General features: G+C 44.6%; 2 protein-coding genes across 3 annotated transcripts in view; both read right to left on the bottom strand.

Moving 5' to 3' along the window:
* LOC137661602 (serine-rich adhesin for platelets-like) overlaps nt 1–2,155 on the bottom strand; it is a 50,731-nt gene extending 48,576 nt beyond the window's left edge. Inside the window, 1 exon segment of the mRNA XM_068397208.1 lies at nt 2,009–2,155. Within this exon segment, the coding sequence (XP_068253309.1) occupies nt 2,009–2,155 (147 nt within the window).
* A 1,434-nt stretch (nt 2,156–3,589) lies between these two features.
* Nucleotides 3,590–20,295, bottom strand: part of LOC137661219 (syntabulin-like) — a 54,698-nt gene continuing 37,992 nt past the window's right edge. For both annotated transcript variants that reach the window (XM_068396647.1, XM_068396648.1), the window contains 4 exons: nt 9,888–9,990; nt 7,233–7,436; nt 6,111–6,260; nt 3,590–5,008 (listed from right to left, as the gene is read on the bottom strand). In XM_068396647.1, the coding sequence (XP_068252748.1) occupies nt 3,901–5,008; nt 6,111–6,260; nt 7,233–7,436; nt 9,888–9,990 (1,565 nt within the window). In that variant the 3' untranslated portion in view covers nt 3,590–3,900. The remainder of the gene's footprint in view (nt 5,009–6,110; nt 6,261–7,232; nt 7,437–9,887; nt 9,991–20,295) is intronic.

Raw genomic sequence — 20,295 nt, 5'->3', positions numbered from 1 at the left:
ATCCAAACTCTGCTGAACTCCTTGCTTTGGAACCCAGAAAAAGTAAGTCAGATATGGCTGCAGTTTGTCATAGGCTCTTCCTTTATTGACAAATGAAACCCTCCTGGGACTGAAAGGTAGTTACTTTATGTTGAAGACATGCAGGAAGTTTGGAAGCAATGTTTTGAATAATGACCAAGTAAAAGAGCAGTGGAAGGGTAATCGCTTTGTGGAAAGCTACTTGTTTATATTTTTTGGTGACTTCAGTTCCTCTCTCTGAGGTGACGTTGTCATGGTTTAAAGCTGGGCTGGTTATTAAACCGGTGGCAGACGCTCTCTGTTAACCCTCCCCCCACCTCCAGAAGGGAAAGGGAAAGGGAAAAGGGAGAGAGACTTACGGGTTGGAAAGTTAAACCAGTTTTAATAAACTATAATAATGAAAAAGAGTATAATAATAATATTGGAATAACCAAATATATGCAAATACATACAAAACGAAGATCGAGCTCCCCCGATGTTGTCCACGTCACCAGCAGCCCTGCAGGGCAGGCCCCGGGAAGGCCCAGGCTGGGCCCAGCGACGGACGCGAACCGGATTCAGGGATGCAGGGATCGGGATCGGGGGCAGCAGGAACGCAGAGTCCTCTTTGGACACCGGCCATAGCAGAAGGGTGAGAAGGGAGAAGAACGGACCGAAGGCTCAAGCAGACTGAAGGCTCAAGCAGGCCCAGGCAGCAGAAGCAGGCCGAGACCCTCGTGATCCCCCCGCTTTATACTGAGACTGACGTGTATGGGATGGAATACCTTCGCTGGTCAATTTTGGGTCACCTGCCCTGTCCGTTCCTCCCTGCAGGTGCGACCCCCCTTCGGCTCTTCGCTCGTAAGCAGTGAGGAATTTAGCAGTGACCTTGGTTTCTCTAAGAATAAGTACAGCAACAGCCTTTCTGCATAACATTCCTACCGGTGCCTCAGCGATAACTACAAACTTCGAGCGTTATCAACCCTAGAAGCAGACACTGTCTGCAAAACACGCAGTTAGTTTCAGAAAGTGCAGTTACTTAGAAGAGACTTAGCTGAAAGTAAAAATCACTGAAAGGAAAATTGGCCCGGTTTAGGCCAAACCAGGACAGATGTGAAGGTCTCTTCTCTTTTGGGCACAGCTGAAGTCCAATAAAATGACTCAGCCAGTGCAGGGCATGGAAACCACTTCTCTGTGCAGAGGAGTTCTGTGTCGTGTAGTTTATAGCGGGGAGAAGAAACATGAACTGCTGTGACTTTCCTCGCTTCAGAATTGCAAATATATAGCAGCATTGCTTAACACCTCTTGTGGCTTTTTGGAACTCTGCTGTCTCTGCATGCTGGCTGGTGTACATAGAGCTTCTTCCCTTCTGCGTCAGTTCAGAGGTGTGGGAATAGAAGAAAAATCTGCTGCTGTCAAGTGGTAAATATTATTCCTCTGCATATGTTAGACTGACAGCACTGTCAACTATCTGGCCTCCTGGTGGAATATAGACTAGCAGGACATGATCTCCAAAAAATATAGCCATTAATAATCACTTAAGGGAGACTATGAAGGCGTTTAATAAGTGCACTCCCTCTCCTATCCAATACAAAGATAATATGTAGTCTTTGTACCTCAAATATTTCTAAGTTTTGTGTGCCCGGTTTGTCCACAGTTGCAATCTACCACAGAAGGTTGCTTCAGGTGATGATAGTTTTTAATTCTGTATATTTTACACTTAAGTGGATGTGCACAAGTAATTTAAATACATTGAAAGTTAACTCCCTACTGCCTTGTCAGTTGGAATTCTTTATTCTCTTTCAATAAGCAATTCTTTATTCTCACTGAATCCGTGTTCGAAAGCTTTTGAAAGTGACCTTTGGGCAATACGTATTGCAGTAGTGTCATAAGGCAAGCCAGCTGGCCTGCAGGAACCCGAGGCAGCAGGAGAGCATGGAAGAGGAGGTTACCGGCAGAGAAACAAGGTGCTCTCGTGGCCACCTTTGTGAACTCCTGGGGACTCTGTTACGTCAAATTGTCTGTCAGGTTTCTCTTCCTTAATATAATGCTCAATGAACCTTCCTGAATCTTTGTTGCAAACACAAGTAATTTGGAAGCCAGGCATTACAGGGATGTCATAGGTCTCCAAGTCTCCTTTGTAAGCATCAGTGTGCATCACCTTTGTGAGTGTTGCAAACGCTCCCACATGCTGGCCAATTATTCCTCCTTCCTTGTGGCTTACTAATAACTCCCTTCTTCCCAAAAGCTGCAGAGCAATGCATGGCACTGTCAGGCTTCACTAGATGTCTTCTGCTTTGGGTTGCACAGGAAAATACTATTCTTGCTTTGCTGGAGAGGTTTAAATGGCCAGAGGTGGTGTTGAAAGGTTGGTGGAGCGAGGCAAACCCCGCTGTGTCATCTGTTGGGTTGTGCTGCCCTCCTGTGATCTATGCACAGATCGCAAGTTTTGGACATGGAGAATTTGTGGTTTGACGGTCACAGTGGCATGTCAGTGTGCACACCCAGACTGCACGACTCTTGCCTGCGTTAAACAAGGCCCTCTGGACTTCTGTTAAATGCCAGGAAGAGTGAGTGTCTTCTGGGAGTGCAGAAATGAGAAGTGACAAGCTTCCAGACGATTGCATTGGGTTCAAGATTAGGTCACTTGCATCTGTTAATGCAGCATGGGTGCGGCAGAGCGGGTGGTGTGCATGTCCGCAGAGCGACTGGAGCCTTTTTCTCTGGCTGAGAGCTTGTGTTTGGAGCTCTAATTAGGTTTTCTCAGACTAACTCTGTTTTCTGGGTCCTGATGGTTCCGTATGCCCTGATACAGTGCCTCCTCCTGCTCTGCCTGTACCTGGTAGCTCAGCTGAGATGGGGTTATTTTTTACAGCTTTGCTGCAATAAAACACTCGCACATGTTTAACATTTCTAACATGCTTTACTGAACTTGTGGTTATAAAGGTAATTTACAATAAAGCAATTAAATAAACAATAAGTTAAAACACAATACATTTATACATACTATTTCAAAGGGCTCGAATGACTCTCAGATTTCAATACATTAAAACTGTAAAACAACATTAATATTCAAAGTGTATCCATGCCTATACTTATCATTGTAACACGTTTCAAGACTCCCAACAATGTACATTTTTCGTTACAGTCCCCGTATATGCACAAGACCGGAGAAATGCTCAAGCAATTGGATGATCGAGAATAGCACTACTCGAGACAGGCACGAACGATGTGCTGGAAGCTGCCTGGGGAATATGGGTTTTACCTCTGAATTGAATCGACACTTTGGACGGCAAATGGAAAGCGCTAGCATGCTTTCTGGTGTACATGTGGGAACGAGTCTCCATGTCACTTACTTAACACTATAGTTTAACAAATGTTTGAGGTTTAGTGCTGCCTACAGAAATACCCCAGCTTTCTCTGGCCATTTGTTCCCATGCACATCTCGCGCTGCCCCTGGGCCAGTGCAAAGTGCTTGTACATTTCCTAAGTGAACCAGACAGGGAAAGCAACAGAGCTTAACGCTAACTCAGCACACAAACACGACAGAGTGCTAGCTGTAATTCTCCTGGATTTTCCTGGTCATGCTCATTGTGCAGATGCGCTGGCACCAGAAAGACACCAGCACAGGGGAGGGACACAGTGCCTGGGAGCAGGAGGACTATCTCTGCAGGCAGCAGTACTGTTAAAAACACCAGTTAAAAACATCTTGTGGAAATACAGGGTTCAGCTATTTTATTTTGAAACAAGGAACATGTTTTCGAACCAATTTATAGTGCAAATCACGTAGTCAAAAGCAAAATGATGGACTCTGACAGAATATACAATAACTTTTTATGATCTATCTCATCCCTCTTTCTCTCTGCCTCAGCCAGCAGAGAGAGCCCAGGGACAGAGTGGACTTTAGGTTTTGATATTGAAGGTTGTACGGCGTAAGGAGTGCAGGGCCACCAGACAGCAACCACGAAGCAACGCTCCGATATTGTAGATGGGATCTGTTCCTCCTCTCTGGGTACTGAAAGCCCACATGATAGTTGGTACAACAGGGGCTGCTACAGCCAGAACATCTGTGAGGAGACTGCTGCTCCAGAATCTCCTCTTTAGTCCTGTCTGAGAGAAAGTATTGACATGCCGAAAGGTGTCGTCATCATCATGAGATTCTATAAAATCAAGTTCTTCCATGAAACGGTTTTCATTAACCCTGTGCTCCACCTTCCTGCATGGAGACTCCATAGGAGACAAAAGGATGGCAGAGTTTGGATCACTTGGAGTTAAATCCACCATGATGCCAGAATCACTGAAGCTCCCAACAGAAAATTCACTCATTTCCTTCAGTGAAGAAGGTGGGCTTAGAGGAGAGGCATCTTGAGCTCTGAAGATGTTTTGAATGAGCTGTTCCACATCTAGGCTAGATGGCACCACGTCAGTCTGGATGGCCTGTTCCACCATCATGTTGCTGCTTTCCTCCTCCTCCTGGGAAGAAGTTAGTTCTTCATCCAGAACATTTTCAAGCATCTCTTTACTCACAGGAGGGGGAGCTGGACCACTCAACTCAGAGGTTGTGGTGGTCAAACTCTCATGTGAACCAGTCCTGTTATCTGTGTCCTCATTAAGAAGCAGCCCACTACCTGCCATCTCCTCCAGAGCTTGGTCTTCTGTGATAAGGCTGTCTGGCATCGGGGCATGCACCGCCAGTGGCTTTCCCCCTGAGCCATACGTGCACTCCAGGCACTGTTCACCCCTCACCGAGCTGTTCTGAGCCATCTCCATGCTCTGCAGCAAAGATTCCAGTTTCTTGTTTTGAACGTTTATGTCTACGAAGTATTTCTGTATTTTTTTGTCTTTCTGAGCCAAGCTGTTTTTCATGGTTTCAATAACCTGCTTGAGTTGTTTAATTTCGCTTCTTGCTTCCTTTAAGGCCAGCTCTGCCTCCACACGATTACATTCTTCTTCAATCCAGTCTTCCCTCATACGTCTCAGCTGAGCTTTGAGCTCTTCTATTTCTGTTTCCCTGTAGTAAAATAAAGAAGTTGGAACACTTCTGCTAACTGGTCAGTTAAAGAATAAACGTGAGACTCCACCGCATTGGGATGGCTGTGCTGCAGAGATGCTCCGAGAAAGAAGCAATTTCCTCCAGGCACCATTTGCTGCCGCCTCAGAGAGAGCTGGCAGAGATGTAAGCTGGCTGCCCAGGCACGCCAGCTGATTGTTAACTGGAGTCACCGACCTCGCCACACAGCCAGCAGCCTCGTGGGCTACGCCATGATCCCGGACATTTTGAGGCGCAAGTGCTGACCTCTAGGTTAGGTCCAACCAGCACAGCGCTTAACATCTCATCTGCTGCCTCGCCCTGGAGGAAATGAGAAACAGCTGCCTGGGTGCATCCCCCACGCTGCCAGCAGCTCGTCACCTACAGCCAGAGCCAACACTGGCCTCACACAGAAGGATGGCTTGGGGCTGCAGGCACCTGGCTCGCTTTGCCCAGCGTGGAGCCAGAGGCTGCTGCCTTGACTTGCAAACAAGTGGGGAGAGGGGGCCCCTACGTGCGGTCCAGCCCTCGCTGGTGCAGAGGTCGGGCTATCCCGGCTGCTTTAGTAAAAGAGACGACATCTGTTGCTGTGTAATACACATGGTCACTTCTTTGCTCAGCACCCATACAAAGGGCTATTGTGAAAAATTCAATATCTTAGCGACAAAAACACAAGCGGGCACACTGGTTTGTGTAAGAGCTTTTCTTTCATTAGGGGAGACGGGACATTTGGAGTCATGTTTCACTGAGTGAGGTAGAACAGGAGACTGAGGTAATACATGCTGGCAAGGTCTCAATGCTAAATGAGACTGGTAAAAAATTATCCTTTAAAAATATTCTACTGGGAAAGTTCAAAAAAGGGAAGAAAGACAGCCATACTCATACCTAACCTGCATGGTAGGTATTCACTGAGCGTGCTGTGAAAGCTGAAATACCTGAAAACAACCTAATCAGACTGATCATATTTCAAATTTCTTAATGAACGATTTATATGGTCAAGAAATGAGTAAAAACGTTCAAGACTCCCACCCCTAAATGCTCCTGAAAAAATCTTTCTAACTGTGATTGCTGAAGTGAAATATACCTTTCTTTAAGTTTACTCTCAGATTCCTTCAGCTTTGTTTTCAAATGCCGTACTGTAACTTCTTTCTGCTGCAGAGGAGTCAAATACTGCTCCGGATTTTGTGGCTTAACGCTGTGATTGTCACTACAGGAATTGTATCTCCCTGACCGCCTGAGAAGAAAAAAACCAAACCATCACATGACATCACTCCAACAGTTCTTCAGTCCTGGCAAAAACATCCTATTGACTGGTAAAAAGCTGAGTCTACACTTGACTCATTTGGGGCTCCTCAGCGTCCGCACAAGTGACTCCCTCTGGCAAATCAAAGTACTTGAGGAAAAGGACGATTTGTGGCTATAGTACTTGGTTTCAGTGCCATTACATCAAAAGAGACATTTAACTTTATAATGCCTAGCCACCCCCTCACCCAAAATGGGTGGTGTGCCCAAGAGCAGGCAGCCGGGCCACCGTCGAGGGCACCCAGCTGCAGACACGGCCAGGTGAGGTAGCGTACGGACTGAGTTCAGCTCCACACGCGAGTTACGACGCTGAGAACCCTGAAACCTCAATTCAGCCTATCTAGCTTTGGGTGTGCGTCTGACACGCTTGGCTGCTGGGTTGCCTGACACACAGAGAGAGAGGGAAAGAGCAGCAGCGTGGCGGCAATTTCTTCTCTGCAATATGTGTCACATGCTCTGGCAGATCTCTTCTTTTCTGTACAGGAAACTGCACAGGGAGGTGCCTCAGGCTGGGCAGGGTGAATTTTCACCTGAGTGTATAAGAATGTTCTCTATACTACCCCACCCAACCCTCTCCAATGCTAAACGACCCTTATACAAAAGAAGCAGTAAATCCAGATGAGAACTGATGGCATGAAACCACATGAAGGAGCCTGCCTTGGAGTGAAAACCAACTACAAAGGCCTTTGACTAAATGTAACCTTGACTTTTACAGTGCTGAAACAATAAAGCTTTTACATGGCATGGAGCACCCTGTTGACAGGCAAGCCACCAACATGAGGAGTCACACCTATGCCGAGGAGCAAGGTGACCTGCTCGGCAGCCCAGGCAGCTGATCCCACGTTATAGCACAGAGAAGGTAACTCCATGCGATGAACACCAGGATGCCGAAAAAAAGACTTGCCTCATCACCGGGCTGCTGTCGCTTCCCTTGTATGAGCCTGAGTTGCTGCTGCTGGCTGAAGAAGCCCTGTAACTCTGACAGACGTTAGCAGGACTCAGCTGGGTTTTGCTCGGTGTTGAGAAAGGGTCCTTTTCACGGGCAGCAGGTGGGCTGGCTCCGGACTTGTAGGATACGCATCCATTATTCCGACCGTAAGGGCCACGACTGGAGGGGAAGCAACACGGTTAAAGCATATTGGATTATCCTCATCATGCAACCCACTTTGTGTCTTGTTTTATACACAAAGTTGTCTAAACACTAAACCAGATGATAGATAACTGTGAGTGTCAGGGAAGAAAGAAGGTCCTGAAGTCATCAGGCACCGCGTGTTCTTTCACTGACTGCGGGGCTCTCAGTCCGAACTATGTGATCTAGGGAAACCTCAGCCATTTTCACATTTCTCTGTGGGTAGCACAGTTCCCAGTGACTCCATCAGATCATCCACGTTCCCTGAACCTCTGATTCCATCAGCTCATCCACGTTCCCTGGACCTCTGCCTCCATTGAGTAATGAGAGGACCGCAATCTGGACTAGTGCCAGAAGAACCACACTACAGCTTTTCCTGGCCAGGCCTGCAGAGAGATGCCCAACCCTGGAGGTTAGCTGTAAGACTGATTTCATGCACCTCAGCAAGCAGCCCGAGGGATCACGGCGTGCAGTGAAAACAGATTTTGTCTGAGCCACTGTTCTTTTCTGCCTTTGGCATACTGGGTGCTTCAGCTGTCACTGCCAGCTATTCATTTGCTTAGATACAGTCTGAACCCCACCGCGGGCAGGCTGAAACGGTATTAAAACAGACAAAGGGAAGCACAGCCTTTTCCTTCTTCCTTACAGTTTCCCTCATACATATCTACCTTTCTTTTCCCACTCTTTAGTCAATAATCTGACTGTCAACTGTGTGTGCTTGAAAGCAATTCGTATCTGCACTGCCCAACAGCTGCCAAAGGGCTGGGGCGCTCTGAGGACAGCTTCTCGAGGGGCGTTACTCGCTCGCTCACTTGGTTTGCCTTCCTGCACTACTACGCTGCTACCTTCATCCTCCCATGGAAGTTGTTCTTTTGAAGTGTAATGAAAGGGCAGGTTTCAAAAAATATGGAAAAAGGCAAATCCAGGCAGCAAAAGAGAAGACTTGAACATAAAAATTTAAATACCACAGAATTATGAAGCAAAATCTCTTCTTGAAATTTTCTGACTTGGTTTCCTCCCTTCTCTGAAAATGGAACAGTTTATAAGGAACAGATGGTTGAGTGGCTGCTGCAAACCTTCATCACACTGCTGCGGTTTGGGTGATTTTATAATTATTTTACAATGAAGTGCAGGACTGCGGTCTGTGACAACACTAAAATGTTTCATAGCGAGTTAAGTCAAACAGTTAAAAAAGAACATATTGCAAAGGAGACACCTCCTTCCACTCTCTACAGTACAGCATCAACTCCGGTGTGAGGCAGAACGTGCACAGACTGTGCGTAACACAGCAATGGATTTGAAGGTGCACTATTACACAGGACTTCTGTCTAATTAAGTAGGTCAGTATGCTCTAATTTAAAGTTATATTTAAATACACAATAATATATGAAATGATACATGTTACTGAAAGTAAGGTGATTTTAGGGCTTAATATTATACTTAGTACTGTTTTTTCCCATTGCCAGTACCTTCCTAGAGAGCATTTAAGTAATGCCTATTTTTCTAGCAGTCTCACGATACAGATAGGAAACTGCTCATCAAGCATCATCATTCTGCTGATCGCTGTACACTGGGGCACACTGTGACCTTGGAGACGCCTGTGTGACTCCAGCATACGGGTATCCTGCTGCCAGTCCCAGCCTGCCTGCCATCTCTTCCACAAAAGGAGGAAACCAGTCCTGTCAATTTGAACTCTTTCCTCCTACTCCAAACAACGTAACCAGCAGGGATTGCGTGGGCAGAGCATGACGTGTGTGGCTCCATTCCAACGCCCCCGTATTCGCAAGCTGTCTGGATTTGCACTTCACACATGACAGGGAGAAAACTTACAGAAATCTTTTATGAAAGGTTCACTTAGATAGATGACTATGATAATTTTTTTTATTTCCATATAGTTTTAGTCATATAAAGGTTGGGCAAGGGTGTTTTAAGAAAAAAGTGTCAAAGGCAATATTGTCTACTTCTTCCTACAGAAAAAAAAAGGTCATGATCTGGAAAGGTACGTGCCGAGCTGATGATCTGTTACAGAGAGAAAACAAAGCTGTTAAGACCAAAAGGTTATGGTTAACGGGTTAGAAGTACTGCTTTTAACTAACATACACCCAGTTGTTTCCTCCTCCACTCCAGCTGATGCCTTTTCTGCCTTACCTGGCTGCATCTCCCATATTTGTTATGAATAAACAACAAAAAAATACCATTGAGCTGATCTGGCATATTAACGACTTTTGTGCTCCAAATACAGCATCATTTTTTTTCTTTCTCATATCACAGTTCTCATCTGTGTAAACGCTGCCCGAGAGCACAGTGTTACACAAACTGTTCTAAAACTCACAATACTGGTACTGTATGTACTAGCTGCAAGGCCTTACACAGTAGTCTATCTTTGCACTAGCAACACTTGCACTGCTCAGGAAAAGTTGCTTTGCTTACTTGCGAGAAAAAGAAGTTCTTTTGCTTCCAGCAGCAGACATATGGACTTCAGGCGCTGAAATACTGCCCGTGCTGCTTGAAGAGCTAAAATCGGCTTCACTCCCTGGAAAGGAAAAGGGAAGAGTGAAAACATGGTGGAAATTATAAGTCAAAGACTGTTTTCGAAATAACAATGGATCACAAGCATCCTTCCTTTGTCTGTCCTGTGTGATTTTTAGAAGTTGCATGAATTTTCACACATCCCTGAGGACGAGAACTGGATTTGTTCCAGATTTTCAACATTTCTTCAGAACTGGCACTTTCAAGGAGAAAAAAAAAAAATTGGACACAAAACCCTCATGCTACAGAAGCCATTTTAGGACTCGGCCAGGAACGTTTGTTGTGACAACCTGTTTGCTTTCTCACAGTCATCAATACATGAAGGAGGCAGCTCACGTGGCTCCTTCAGGAGCACAGTGATTAGGAGCGCACAACTGTAGTTGGAGATTTCTTTTGCTTTAAACCATACAAAAGCACTACTTGCTGGAAGGAAAGCTGCTTCTATTTTGGTTTCTGAGATGATGTACATGTGTCCCTGCCCGTGGCAGGGGGGTTGGAACTAGATGATTTTTAAGGTCCCTTCCAACCTAAACCATTCTATGATTCTATGACATATGTATAAATGTGTATAGGCTAACAGGGTATATGCATATATATACACGTATACACATGTATGCAGGTTTTCATGTGGCACAGAAGCATAGGAAGGCAGTAATAGCCTTAAAATAATCCAATAATCACATGTGGCTCCCAAGTGCTTCTCAAGTGCTAAGCCATCTATCTGATTACTGACCTTCTATGGATCACAGCTTTTATTTCCCAAGCTCTGTCATATACAAGGAAAACTGCTCTCATTTTGCTAAGGTCAGTAGTAGGTAGATATACTAAGAATGTCTTATCATCTGAAGAAAAAATCACTCTAAAGTTAGGATTTTTTTCAGTCTGTCACTTAAATGGCAAATGTCCAAAGCCATATCCAGGTCTCATGCTGCACAGCCACAATAATGGATGGTGACTTTATCTGAGGGGATGGAAATAGCTTTCCAACCTCCTTTAAGCAGCTTGTCAGGGCAATATCTCTCACCTGAGAATTTGTGGGTGCTGTCCCATGCACAAACACCCCTGGTCAGTGGCTGCCGACATACCACAAATCCCATTTTTGCTATCTTTTCCACGAGGGGGAGATGCAGCTGCAGCTACCTTCATCACCACTCCGGCAGATAAACCTTCGAGTGCACAATCTCTCTTAAATCCTTTGCAGATCTGATGGTGATGGGCACATCTTGCACCACTGAATACCCGGGACTGGGAAAAGGCCTTGTCAGAGCCTGTCTTCACAGCCTTAAAGAGGATGAGACATCCAGCAACCATCCTTACCATCCAGCAACTCTTAGCAACCAGCATTAGGATCAGATGTGTTCAAATTTAACCCAATACTTTCCCATCCTCAGCAGCTCTGACACCAGCCCCCATTTCTCTGTGCATCTGGTTCAGCCCAGACCAGAATATTCCTCAGCACAATTTCAAAGTGCTCAAACGCAAAGCTTAGCTCTTCAAAAGGGTATCCCAGGGACCCAGCTTTACCAACTCCATACCCAGCATAACACCCCTAATAAGCAGACCCCAGTCACCACGGCTATAACCAGATCAGAACCATGTGCAGGTTTGCAAGTGGAGGGAGGGAAAGCAGCAAAGCCGCTTTGTTTCACAGAGTTATTTATATCACGTCTACAGATGCAGATGTCAGTGACCCTCTCCCTAGGGAAGCAAAATGACCGTGGGACATGATGTCTGAAGCTGCAACAGAGTTTTCCTGATAAACAAAACATTCCCATCTACAAGACTAAAGTACACTCCGAATACTGTCTCCGTACCACACTACTCCCAAATCTATTTTTCCAAACAAGAGTCAAACAGCTAAACACTCTGCATGGATGTCATACCTCTGGTGTTCGGGCCCCCAAAACATTTGTGCCCCTGCGAGATGCCAGCATCTTTCCATAGCCAAGTCCTGGCTGCAGCACAGAGAGCAAGAGCCCTAGCCGAGGCTCATCTCTGGTTAAGTAGATCACATCATAATCAGATCTCGCTATCGAAAGCATTTCAAGGAAGCAAGGCTTTAATAATTGCCTCTCCCTGACCCGCCTGGCTTGGAGCGCAGCACTGGTAAGGGCTGCTGAGCTAGGCACTGGCAATGGCAGTCAGCAGAGCCTGCAGATGCAACCACCTCAAAGGCTGAGCTTTCCGAAAGTCTCAGCTGCATCCGAGACCAGGCACTGCGTCTGCGAAGAAAGAATTAACCTTTCTGGCTCCAACTCTGATAACAGCCACACACAAGCTTAACACTGAGTACAGGAGACTACTTATGTTTAAAATTAGGCATGCGGCTATTTATAGGATCTTTGAGAACATTTTATAAATTAAAGGGGGTCACTGCTAGTAATGGTTCCAAGTGTGTTAGTGATGTTCAAGGCAGCTTTGTGTGTAGCAAAGCTTGACAGCAATATTACTAGGAGACTTTAAAAAATATTTTCTCCCGTTTGGTAGACATCTCTAAGCAAAATAAAACAGCATCTATCCATTGTTGAGAGGGCACGGAGTAAATGCACGCAGACCAATATGATCGTTAAGCAGATCTCGTTTATTCGCATATCTGAGGGTACATTTATACTATTCTGTTTTTGTACACGCTGTGTGTACATGTCATTTCTATTATGATTGGTTAGTATGCTTTGTTCACAAGCCTCTATATTAGTTCTGATTGGCTTATGCTAAAAAGTTATATCTTGCAGGTGCAGCATTCTTTCTTATTTTTCAACTTCTCCCATATCTTGTTGGTCTCATAGCCAAGGCCCTTGTTCTGTATTATGATTGGCTAGTTCATCACCACCCCATTACCACCCCCTGGACATGCCTGGACATAGCTTGTTCAGTACTTGACTGTTGTCCCGTGGGAACCCCACAAATCCCCCTTTTTGTTTTTGAACGAGCTATGTCCTGTCTTGTCCTTTTTGTCTTTGTTTCTTACTCAAACCCGGTTCCCTGTGTCTCGCAAAGCCCGGTCAGAGAATCCCAGCCTTGGTTACCCATAAATCCTGCTCTCTGTTGTTGTGTCAAAAAGGCTGTATTGACCATTCGTTGCACAGTTTTCTGCAAACATGCAAACAAACAGGGTAACACAAGTAGGATAATGCCTATTATAAACATTCCCATAAGTAAACTCTATCTACAAAACATGCAGTTTGCTTCAGAACATACTGTTATTCTCTATTATTCTAGCTGAAAGGAAAATTACTGACAGGAAAGCTGATTCTGTATAAAGGTAACACAGAGCAGGCCTTTTAGAGCCTGATCTGAGGCCTACTCTTGCTAAACCATTGCTAAACCATCCGGTATCAATTTCCCCCTTTGGAAGTAGTTAGATTTATTATCTCACTACTTCCATATACTCTTCTCAACGATTGTCGTAACACAACCCACGAAGATCCCTATGACAACTATAATCACAACTACATAAACTATTCCCTCTAACAATGCGGCTAACTATCCTTTTAGAGACAATCCACCTAATTCTTGCAGGATTTTGTTGAGCCAATTATTTTCTGCTGCATCCCTGATTGCCCTGCTGTCTTCTGCTACTCTCTGTCGAACTGCCTCCCAATGTATTACAATTGGGGGTTGCTCCTTATCTCCTGCTAAAGTTAAATGGTTAAGTACATAAACAGCTTTTGCAAGTCTCTCAGAAGGTTCAGCCACCTCTCCCCCTTTTTGTTTTTGCAGAAGCTGTTTCAATGTACTATGAGCACGTTCCACAATTGCCTGACCTGTAGGCGAATGCGGAATCCCAGTGATATGTGTAATACCCCATAGTTGACAAAATTGACGAAAAATCTGTGAACAATATGCTGGTCCATTATCAGTCTTAAGTTGTTGTGGAACCCCAAGACTTGCAAAGCAAGCAAGTAAATGTCATTTGACATGACGACCTGTTTCCCCAGTTTGTGTTGTTGTCCATATTACATGTGAAAACATCAACAGATACATGAACATATTTGAGTCTTCCAAATTCTGTAATGTGAGTAACGTCCATTTGCCACAGTTGCAACGCACTCAGTCCTCAAGGATTTACCCCTATTCCAATTCCCATGCCAATTTTCTGACAACTAGGACAAGCACTGACCAATTCGCATGCTTGTGCCATGGTGAGGTGAAATTGTTTCGCTAGCATTTTTGCTGATTGATGAAAGAATTGATGGGATAGGCGTGCTTGTTCAAATAAATTTGGTGATATTTGCATATAGGACACAAGTGTGTCTGCTTTATTATTGCCAATGCTCAAACCTTGATCAAATTGATGACTACGAATGTGAGTGACAAAATAAGGTACCTCTCTGAGGTTTATTGCCTGATGCAACTGTAGCAAAATGGTGTAAAGTTGCATATTCTTCACTGGTCGTATAAAAGCTCTTTCAATTCGATTTACAATGCCTGTTGTATAAAGAGAGTCTGTTACAATATTTACAGGTAAGTCCTTCCATTTTATAAAGACCTGGTATATTGCAAAAAGTTCAAGTGTCTGCAATGAGTCCTCAGTTTGTCCTGAGAATTTGCAATGTTTCCATTGTCCATCCTCTTGTCAGGTAATAACTGCTGAATGTGATCGCTTTCCTGCATCAGTAAAAACAGTTAGTCCAGTCACATGTATCTCTGATCTGATAGGTTTTTCTTCCCAATCCTATTTGCAAATAAACTGTAGCTTTTTATCTTTTGGTAAATGTGTTAACAATTGTCCAGTAAAGTCCTGTAAGGCCATTTGAAAAAGAGTTGACTGATTTGTTAACCACTGTAGATATTCCTTCTTGATAGGTAAATAGATAGTATCTGAGTCTAGTCCGGTAATGTCTGTAATTCTTTTACGCACTTTGACAAGCAATTGTGCTATTGCTTCCACTCTGGAAACCAAAGAGTCCACTCGAGCATTGCCTTCTGCAATAAACCCAGGCAAATTAGTATGATTTCTTACATATAAAACATAAAACAATGCAGTTCGGATTTGAATTTCTTGTCACAAAGCTCGCAGCAATTCAAAAACACACTGATTACATGTATTGTCTATAACAGATCTATCCAATTGTTTTACAATGCCAGCTACATATGCTGAATCAGTAACCAAATTAAAGGGAATGGGAAAATTTTGAAATACTTCTAATACAGCTTGTAATTCTATCACCTGAGGTGAACCCTTTTGTTGTACTACCATAGATTCCCACTTGCCGTCAGAATACCAGACAAGGCCCGCCTTGCCTGTGTTTTAGATCCATCCGTAAAAATGGTAATTCCATCCACGGGAGTGTTTGTACGCAACACTCTCGTGGCAATTGGAAGTTCCGCACTCAATTTTATAACAGGATGGGAGGGCAAGTGGTAAACAACCTGTCCCGAGAAATTCTCCATAGCTGTTTGCAAAGCAAAGCTATTAGCCATACACCACTCAAAATATTGAGCTGCAATAGGAACGGTTAGTGATGCAGGATCTCTGGCCACAAGCTCCTGACATCGCATCCGACCTTTGATGAATAATCTGTGCCAATAGCTCTGCAATCAGGGGAACAGTTTTCTTTGTTCTTAAAGGTAGAAACAACCATTCCAATACATGTAACGAATTTGATCATTCTGAATTCCATTGACCAATTATTGCATACGGAATTTGCCTATCAAACAAAGTGATAATTTGTATTTCCTGATTCAAATCAATACGATGTACAAATTTGGAATGTAGCCTGCTTTCTATTTCTGTAATCAGTTGCTGTACCTCTGAAGTAGTCTGTTGTGGTGCTGTTAAATTTGTGTCCCCTGCTAACAATTGAAATAGAGACTGCAATTGTGACGACGTAAGCCCCAAGTACGGCCGCAGCCATAACTTGAGCCTTATGTTCCACACTTGCACTCGTTCCATAACCGCCGTTTGCCACAGATCCAAGGCTTGGCAGCCGCGCAGGTTAACCCCATGTGGAAACATCAGTCCTGCGCTCCCTGTGGTTTGGGCTGCGAGTTGACTGCTTAGGCCTGGAACTGGTTGGGAAGATTCATTTGTGTCAGCACACAGTTCCTCCCCTCGTTTTTTCTCCAGTTTCCCTGCATTCTGCAGCTGGTTGTTATCAGCTGACCTTGAGCATTATACTGAGACCTGCACAGCTTCACAAAATGCCCTAGCTTCCCACAGCAATGACACATCAAAACAGAGTTATCTCTCCCACTCAGCTTCAACTTCTTAAGGCAGTTTTTTCTTAAAGTGACCTTCTTGCTCACATGTATAACAACGATGAACTACCTTAACTGCTGCCGCAAAAATTTTTGCTAAATGCTCCATCTGAAATGTGGTGGTTCCTACTTTCCCACAAGCATCCATTAGCTCGGTTAAGGTGGGGCCACGATTCGCCATCCCTGCAATAACTTTCCTGCAGTCCTCATCTGTGTTGTCCCTCGCTAACTGTAATAACAATGCTTCTTTTACAATTTTCCAATCTAACAGTTGCCAAATATTTCTTCCCTCAGGACCCGCACCCACAATCACCGGATATGCTTGTGGAATTATAACCCCTTCTAATAACGCATCTTGAATGATCCCTTTCCATTTCACTCCTCTCCCCTCTTCCCCTGTATACGCGGGCGGACGCTGACCCTCTCCCTCACCTCCCACATTACCAGATGCACGCAGACCTTCCCCCCCGCCCTGATCTAAAGGTGGAGTAGGGAATTGCAAAGGAGGTTGAGGTGGCCCTTATACTTGTCCCGAACACAGACGGGGGTTTGGGGGAGACATAGTTACGTGTCCCGAGGCGTTGGCTGAACGGTGTTGCTGTAATTCCGTCTTTAATCCTTCCAGTCGTCTACCAAGCTCTGTCATGTCAAGTTCGTGTCCATTTCGTGATGGTAACGGTCCTTTAAATCCTTGTGACTCTGGTACTGCTGACTCTGTAAATGGAGACTTTAACTGTGGTCCTTTAGCGCCGGAATGTAAACTTTGTTCAACAGACTCAGGAAACGCCGAATCCGGTAAAGGTGGATACGAAGCAGGTTTACCCTCCTTCTTGTTCTCCTGCTCAGCCTCATCCGTAGAGAGATCAATGAGCGGAGGAGGGGGTTTAGGAGGGGGTTTCGGCCTAGTCTCCTGTTCAGCGTCTGAATCAATTAGTCCAAATCGAGTTCGTGTTTTAGGGCGCACTACCAGTTCTGATGGATCTGTATCTATGTTACTCACTCCCCGCTCCTCAGCTTTTTTCGGAGCCGCCCGTACCGACGGCGATAAAGGAGCTGTCACTGGTACAGCCACTGGGGCCGTGGGAGGTGTTGGTCCCGCAAACAGTGAAGGGGTAGTAGGCGCTTGCAGTCCTAAAGCCATAAAAGCTGTATGTGTGACTTCTCTCTCTGCTTTTATTCCTTTTAACGCTTCGCTAACCAGCCTCCATGTAGTAGACAATTTATAGGCTTCCTTATCACCACTTGACACCGCATCCCAGAGAGAGTCACCAATCTTCTTCCATAAAGGCACTTCAAAGACATCATTAAAGGTTGTAAAATGTCCTTTATCTTTTTCCCAAGACAGTAACTGCTTTAACGCAGTTTCATCATATTTAATTCCTCTCACAGAGAGTATATGTTGGAGGAGTTTCACCACTGCCACTTCTGTCTTGGTCAGGGTAGACCCCATTCCTCCCCCAGCTGCCTGGGAAGCCCTACCCAGGTTTTCCTTTGCTAGCAAAACTCAGGCTTACCGCATCCATTCCTGCCGGTGCAAAAATCCAGTGCCGGGGCAGCACTCTACAGCTGGCTTCCTCTCACCCTTTCCTTTCATGCCGTTGTCCGCTGCTTCTCCGCAGTCTCCAGCCGAAGGCCCCTGGTCCTGGGGAAAGTCCCTGTTCGGGCGCCACTTGTTGAAAGGGCACGGAGTAAATGCACGCAGACCAATATGATCGTTAAGCAGATCTCGTTTATTCGCATATCTGAGGGTACATTTATACTATTCTGTTTTTGTACATGCTGTGTGTACATGTCATTTCTATTATGATTGGTTAGTATGCTTTGTTCACAAGCCTCTATATTAGTTCTGATTGGCTTATGCTAAAAAGTTATATCTTGCAGGTGCAGCATTCTTTCTTATTTTTCAACTTCTCCCATATCTTGTTGGTCTCATAGCCAAGGCCCTTGTTCTGTATTATGATTGGCTAGTTCATCACCACCCCATTACCACCCCCTGGACATGCCTGGACATAGCTTGTTCAGTACTTGACTGTTGTCCTGTGGGAACCCCACAATCCATAAAATATAAATTGCAACATATTCTCCTGGGTAAGTGCGACTTCTGTCTTACAAATGTCTTAACAAAGAGGTGAAACTCTTTGTCAAGCAGCAATGCAGGCAGGAGCCGAACACGAACTCTCATCTCTCCTAACCCAGTCTCCAGGCTGGCAGCTCCCCAATGATGCCTCTTTGCGAGCAGCGGAGGAACAACACGCAGACAACTCATTATGAGTGATAAAGCATGCGTCACTTTATTAGCCCAGACAGCATCTATTTATACAGTGGATTTTAATTATGCCTACTAGTCAACTATTGATTGGCTGAAGCTCTACAAGTTACTTTTGCATATCCCTCCTACTTGCGGTTAGCCAGCTGTGCTTCTTTCTCATTCTCACGGCTCTCACTCCCCCTTTAGTTAGTTGTTTACAATCCCTGTCAAGGTCTCAGTATCCTTGCCGTTCTGCTATCATCAGCATGAACTGCAGTTTTGGCCAGGGCCTGAGGCCTAGTCTTGCTCGCCTCAGAATCTGCTCTGCTCATACAGTTGTTCCAATGAGCCATGACCTTTGTCATGCAGCCAATCCCCAACAATTCCCCCTTTTTCTTTTTGTATGAGCAGAGCTAGGTTCATCATTCGATCGAGATCCTTGCGAAGACATGAGAACAGGCATGAAATTAACATGATAACTATACGCATCAGTAAAAACAGTTAGTCCAGTCACAGGTATCTCTGATCTGATAGGTTGTTCTTCCCAATCCTGTTTGCAAATAAACTGTAGCTTTTATCTTTTGATAAATGTGTTAACAATTGTCCAGTAAAGTCCTGTAAGGCCATTTGAAAAAGAGTTGACTGATTTGTTAACCACTGTAGATATTCCTTCTTGATAGGTAAATAGATAGTATCTGAGTCTAGTCCGGTAATGTCTGTAATTCTTTTACGCACTTTGACAAGCAATTGTGCTATTGCTTCCACACTGGAAATCAAAGAGTTCACTCGAGCATTGCCTTCTGCAATAAACCCAGGCAAATTAGTATGATTTCTTATATGTAAAACATAAAACAATGCAGTTCGGATTTGAATTTCTTGCCACAGAGCTCGCAGCAATTCAAAAACACACTGATTACATATATGATCTATAACAGATCTATCCAATTGCTTTATAATGCCAGCTACATATGCTGAATCAGTAATCAAATTAAAGGGAATGGGAAAATTCTGAAATATTTTTAATACAGCTTGTAATTCTACCACCTGAGGTGAACCCTTTTGTTGTACTACCATAGATTCCCACTTGCCATCAGAATACTAGACAAGGCCTGTCTTGCCTGTGTTCCCAGATCCATCCGTAAAAATGGTAATTCCATCCACAGGAGTGTCTGCGCACCATACTCCTGTGGCAATTGGAAGTTCCGCACTCAATTTTATAACAGGATCGAGGGCAAGTGGTAAACAACCTGTCCCGAGAAATTCTCCATAGCTGTTTGCAAAGCAAAGCTATTAGCCACACACCACTCAAAATATTGAGCTGCAATAGGAACGGTTAGTAATGCAGGGATCTCTGGCCACAAGCTCCCGACATCGCATCCGTCCTTTGATGAATAATCTGTGCCAATAGCTCTGTAACGAAACTGATCATTCTGAATTCCATTGACCAATTATTGCATATGGAATTTGCCTATCAAACAAGGTGATAATTTGTATTTCCTGATTCAAATCAATATGATGTATAAATTTGGAACGTAGCCTGCTTTCTATTTCTGTAATCAGTTGCTGTACCTCTGAAGTAGTGTGTCGTGGCGCTGTTAAAGTTGTGTCCCCTGCTAACAATTGGAATAGAGATTGCAATTGTGACGACGTAAGCCCCAAGTACGGCCGCAGCCATAACTTGAGCCTTATGTTTCACAGTACCCACTTTTACACATGCCTTTATCATAACATTCAAATCTGTTTTTCCAGGTAAAGCTTCAACGATCTTTTGACAATCAGCATTAGCATTATCCCTGTTTGCACAGGTCCAAGGCTTGGCAGCTGCACAGGTTAACCCCGTGTGGAAACACCAGTCCTGCG

The sequence above is a fragment of the Nyctibius grandis genome, chromosome 3, assembly GCF_013368605.1.
Source record: "Nyctibius grandis isolate bNycGra1 chromosome 3, bNycGra1.pri, whole genome shotgun sequence".
Lineage (NCBI taxonomy): Eukaryota > Metazoa > Chordata > Aves > Nyctibiiformes > Nyctibiidae > Nyctibius > Nyctibius grandis.
This window is presented reverse-complemented; position numbering and strand designations above follow the sequence as displayed.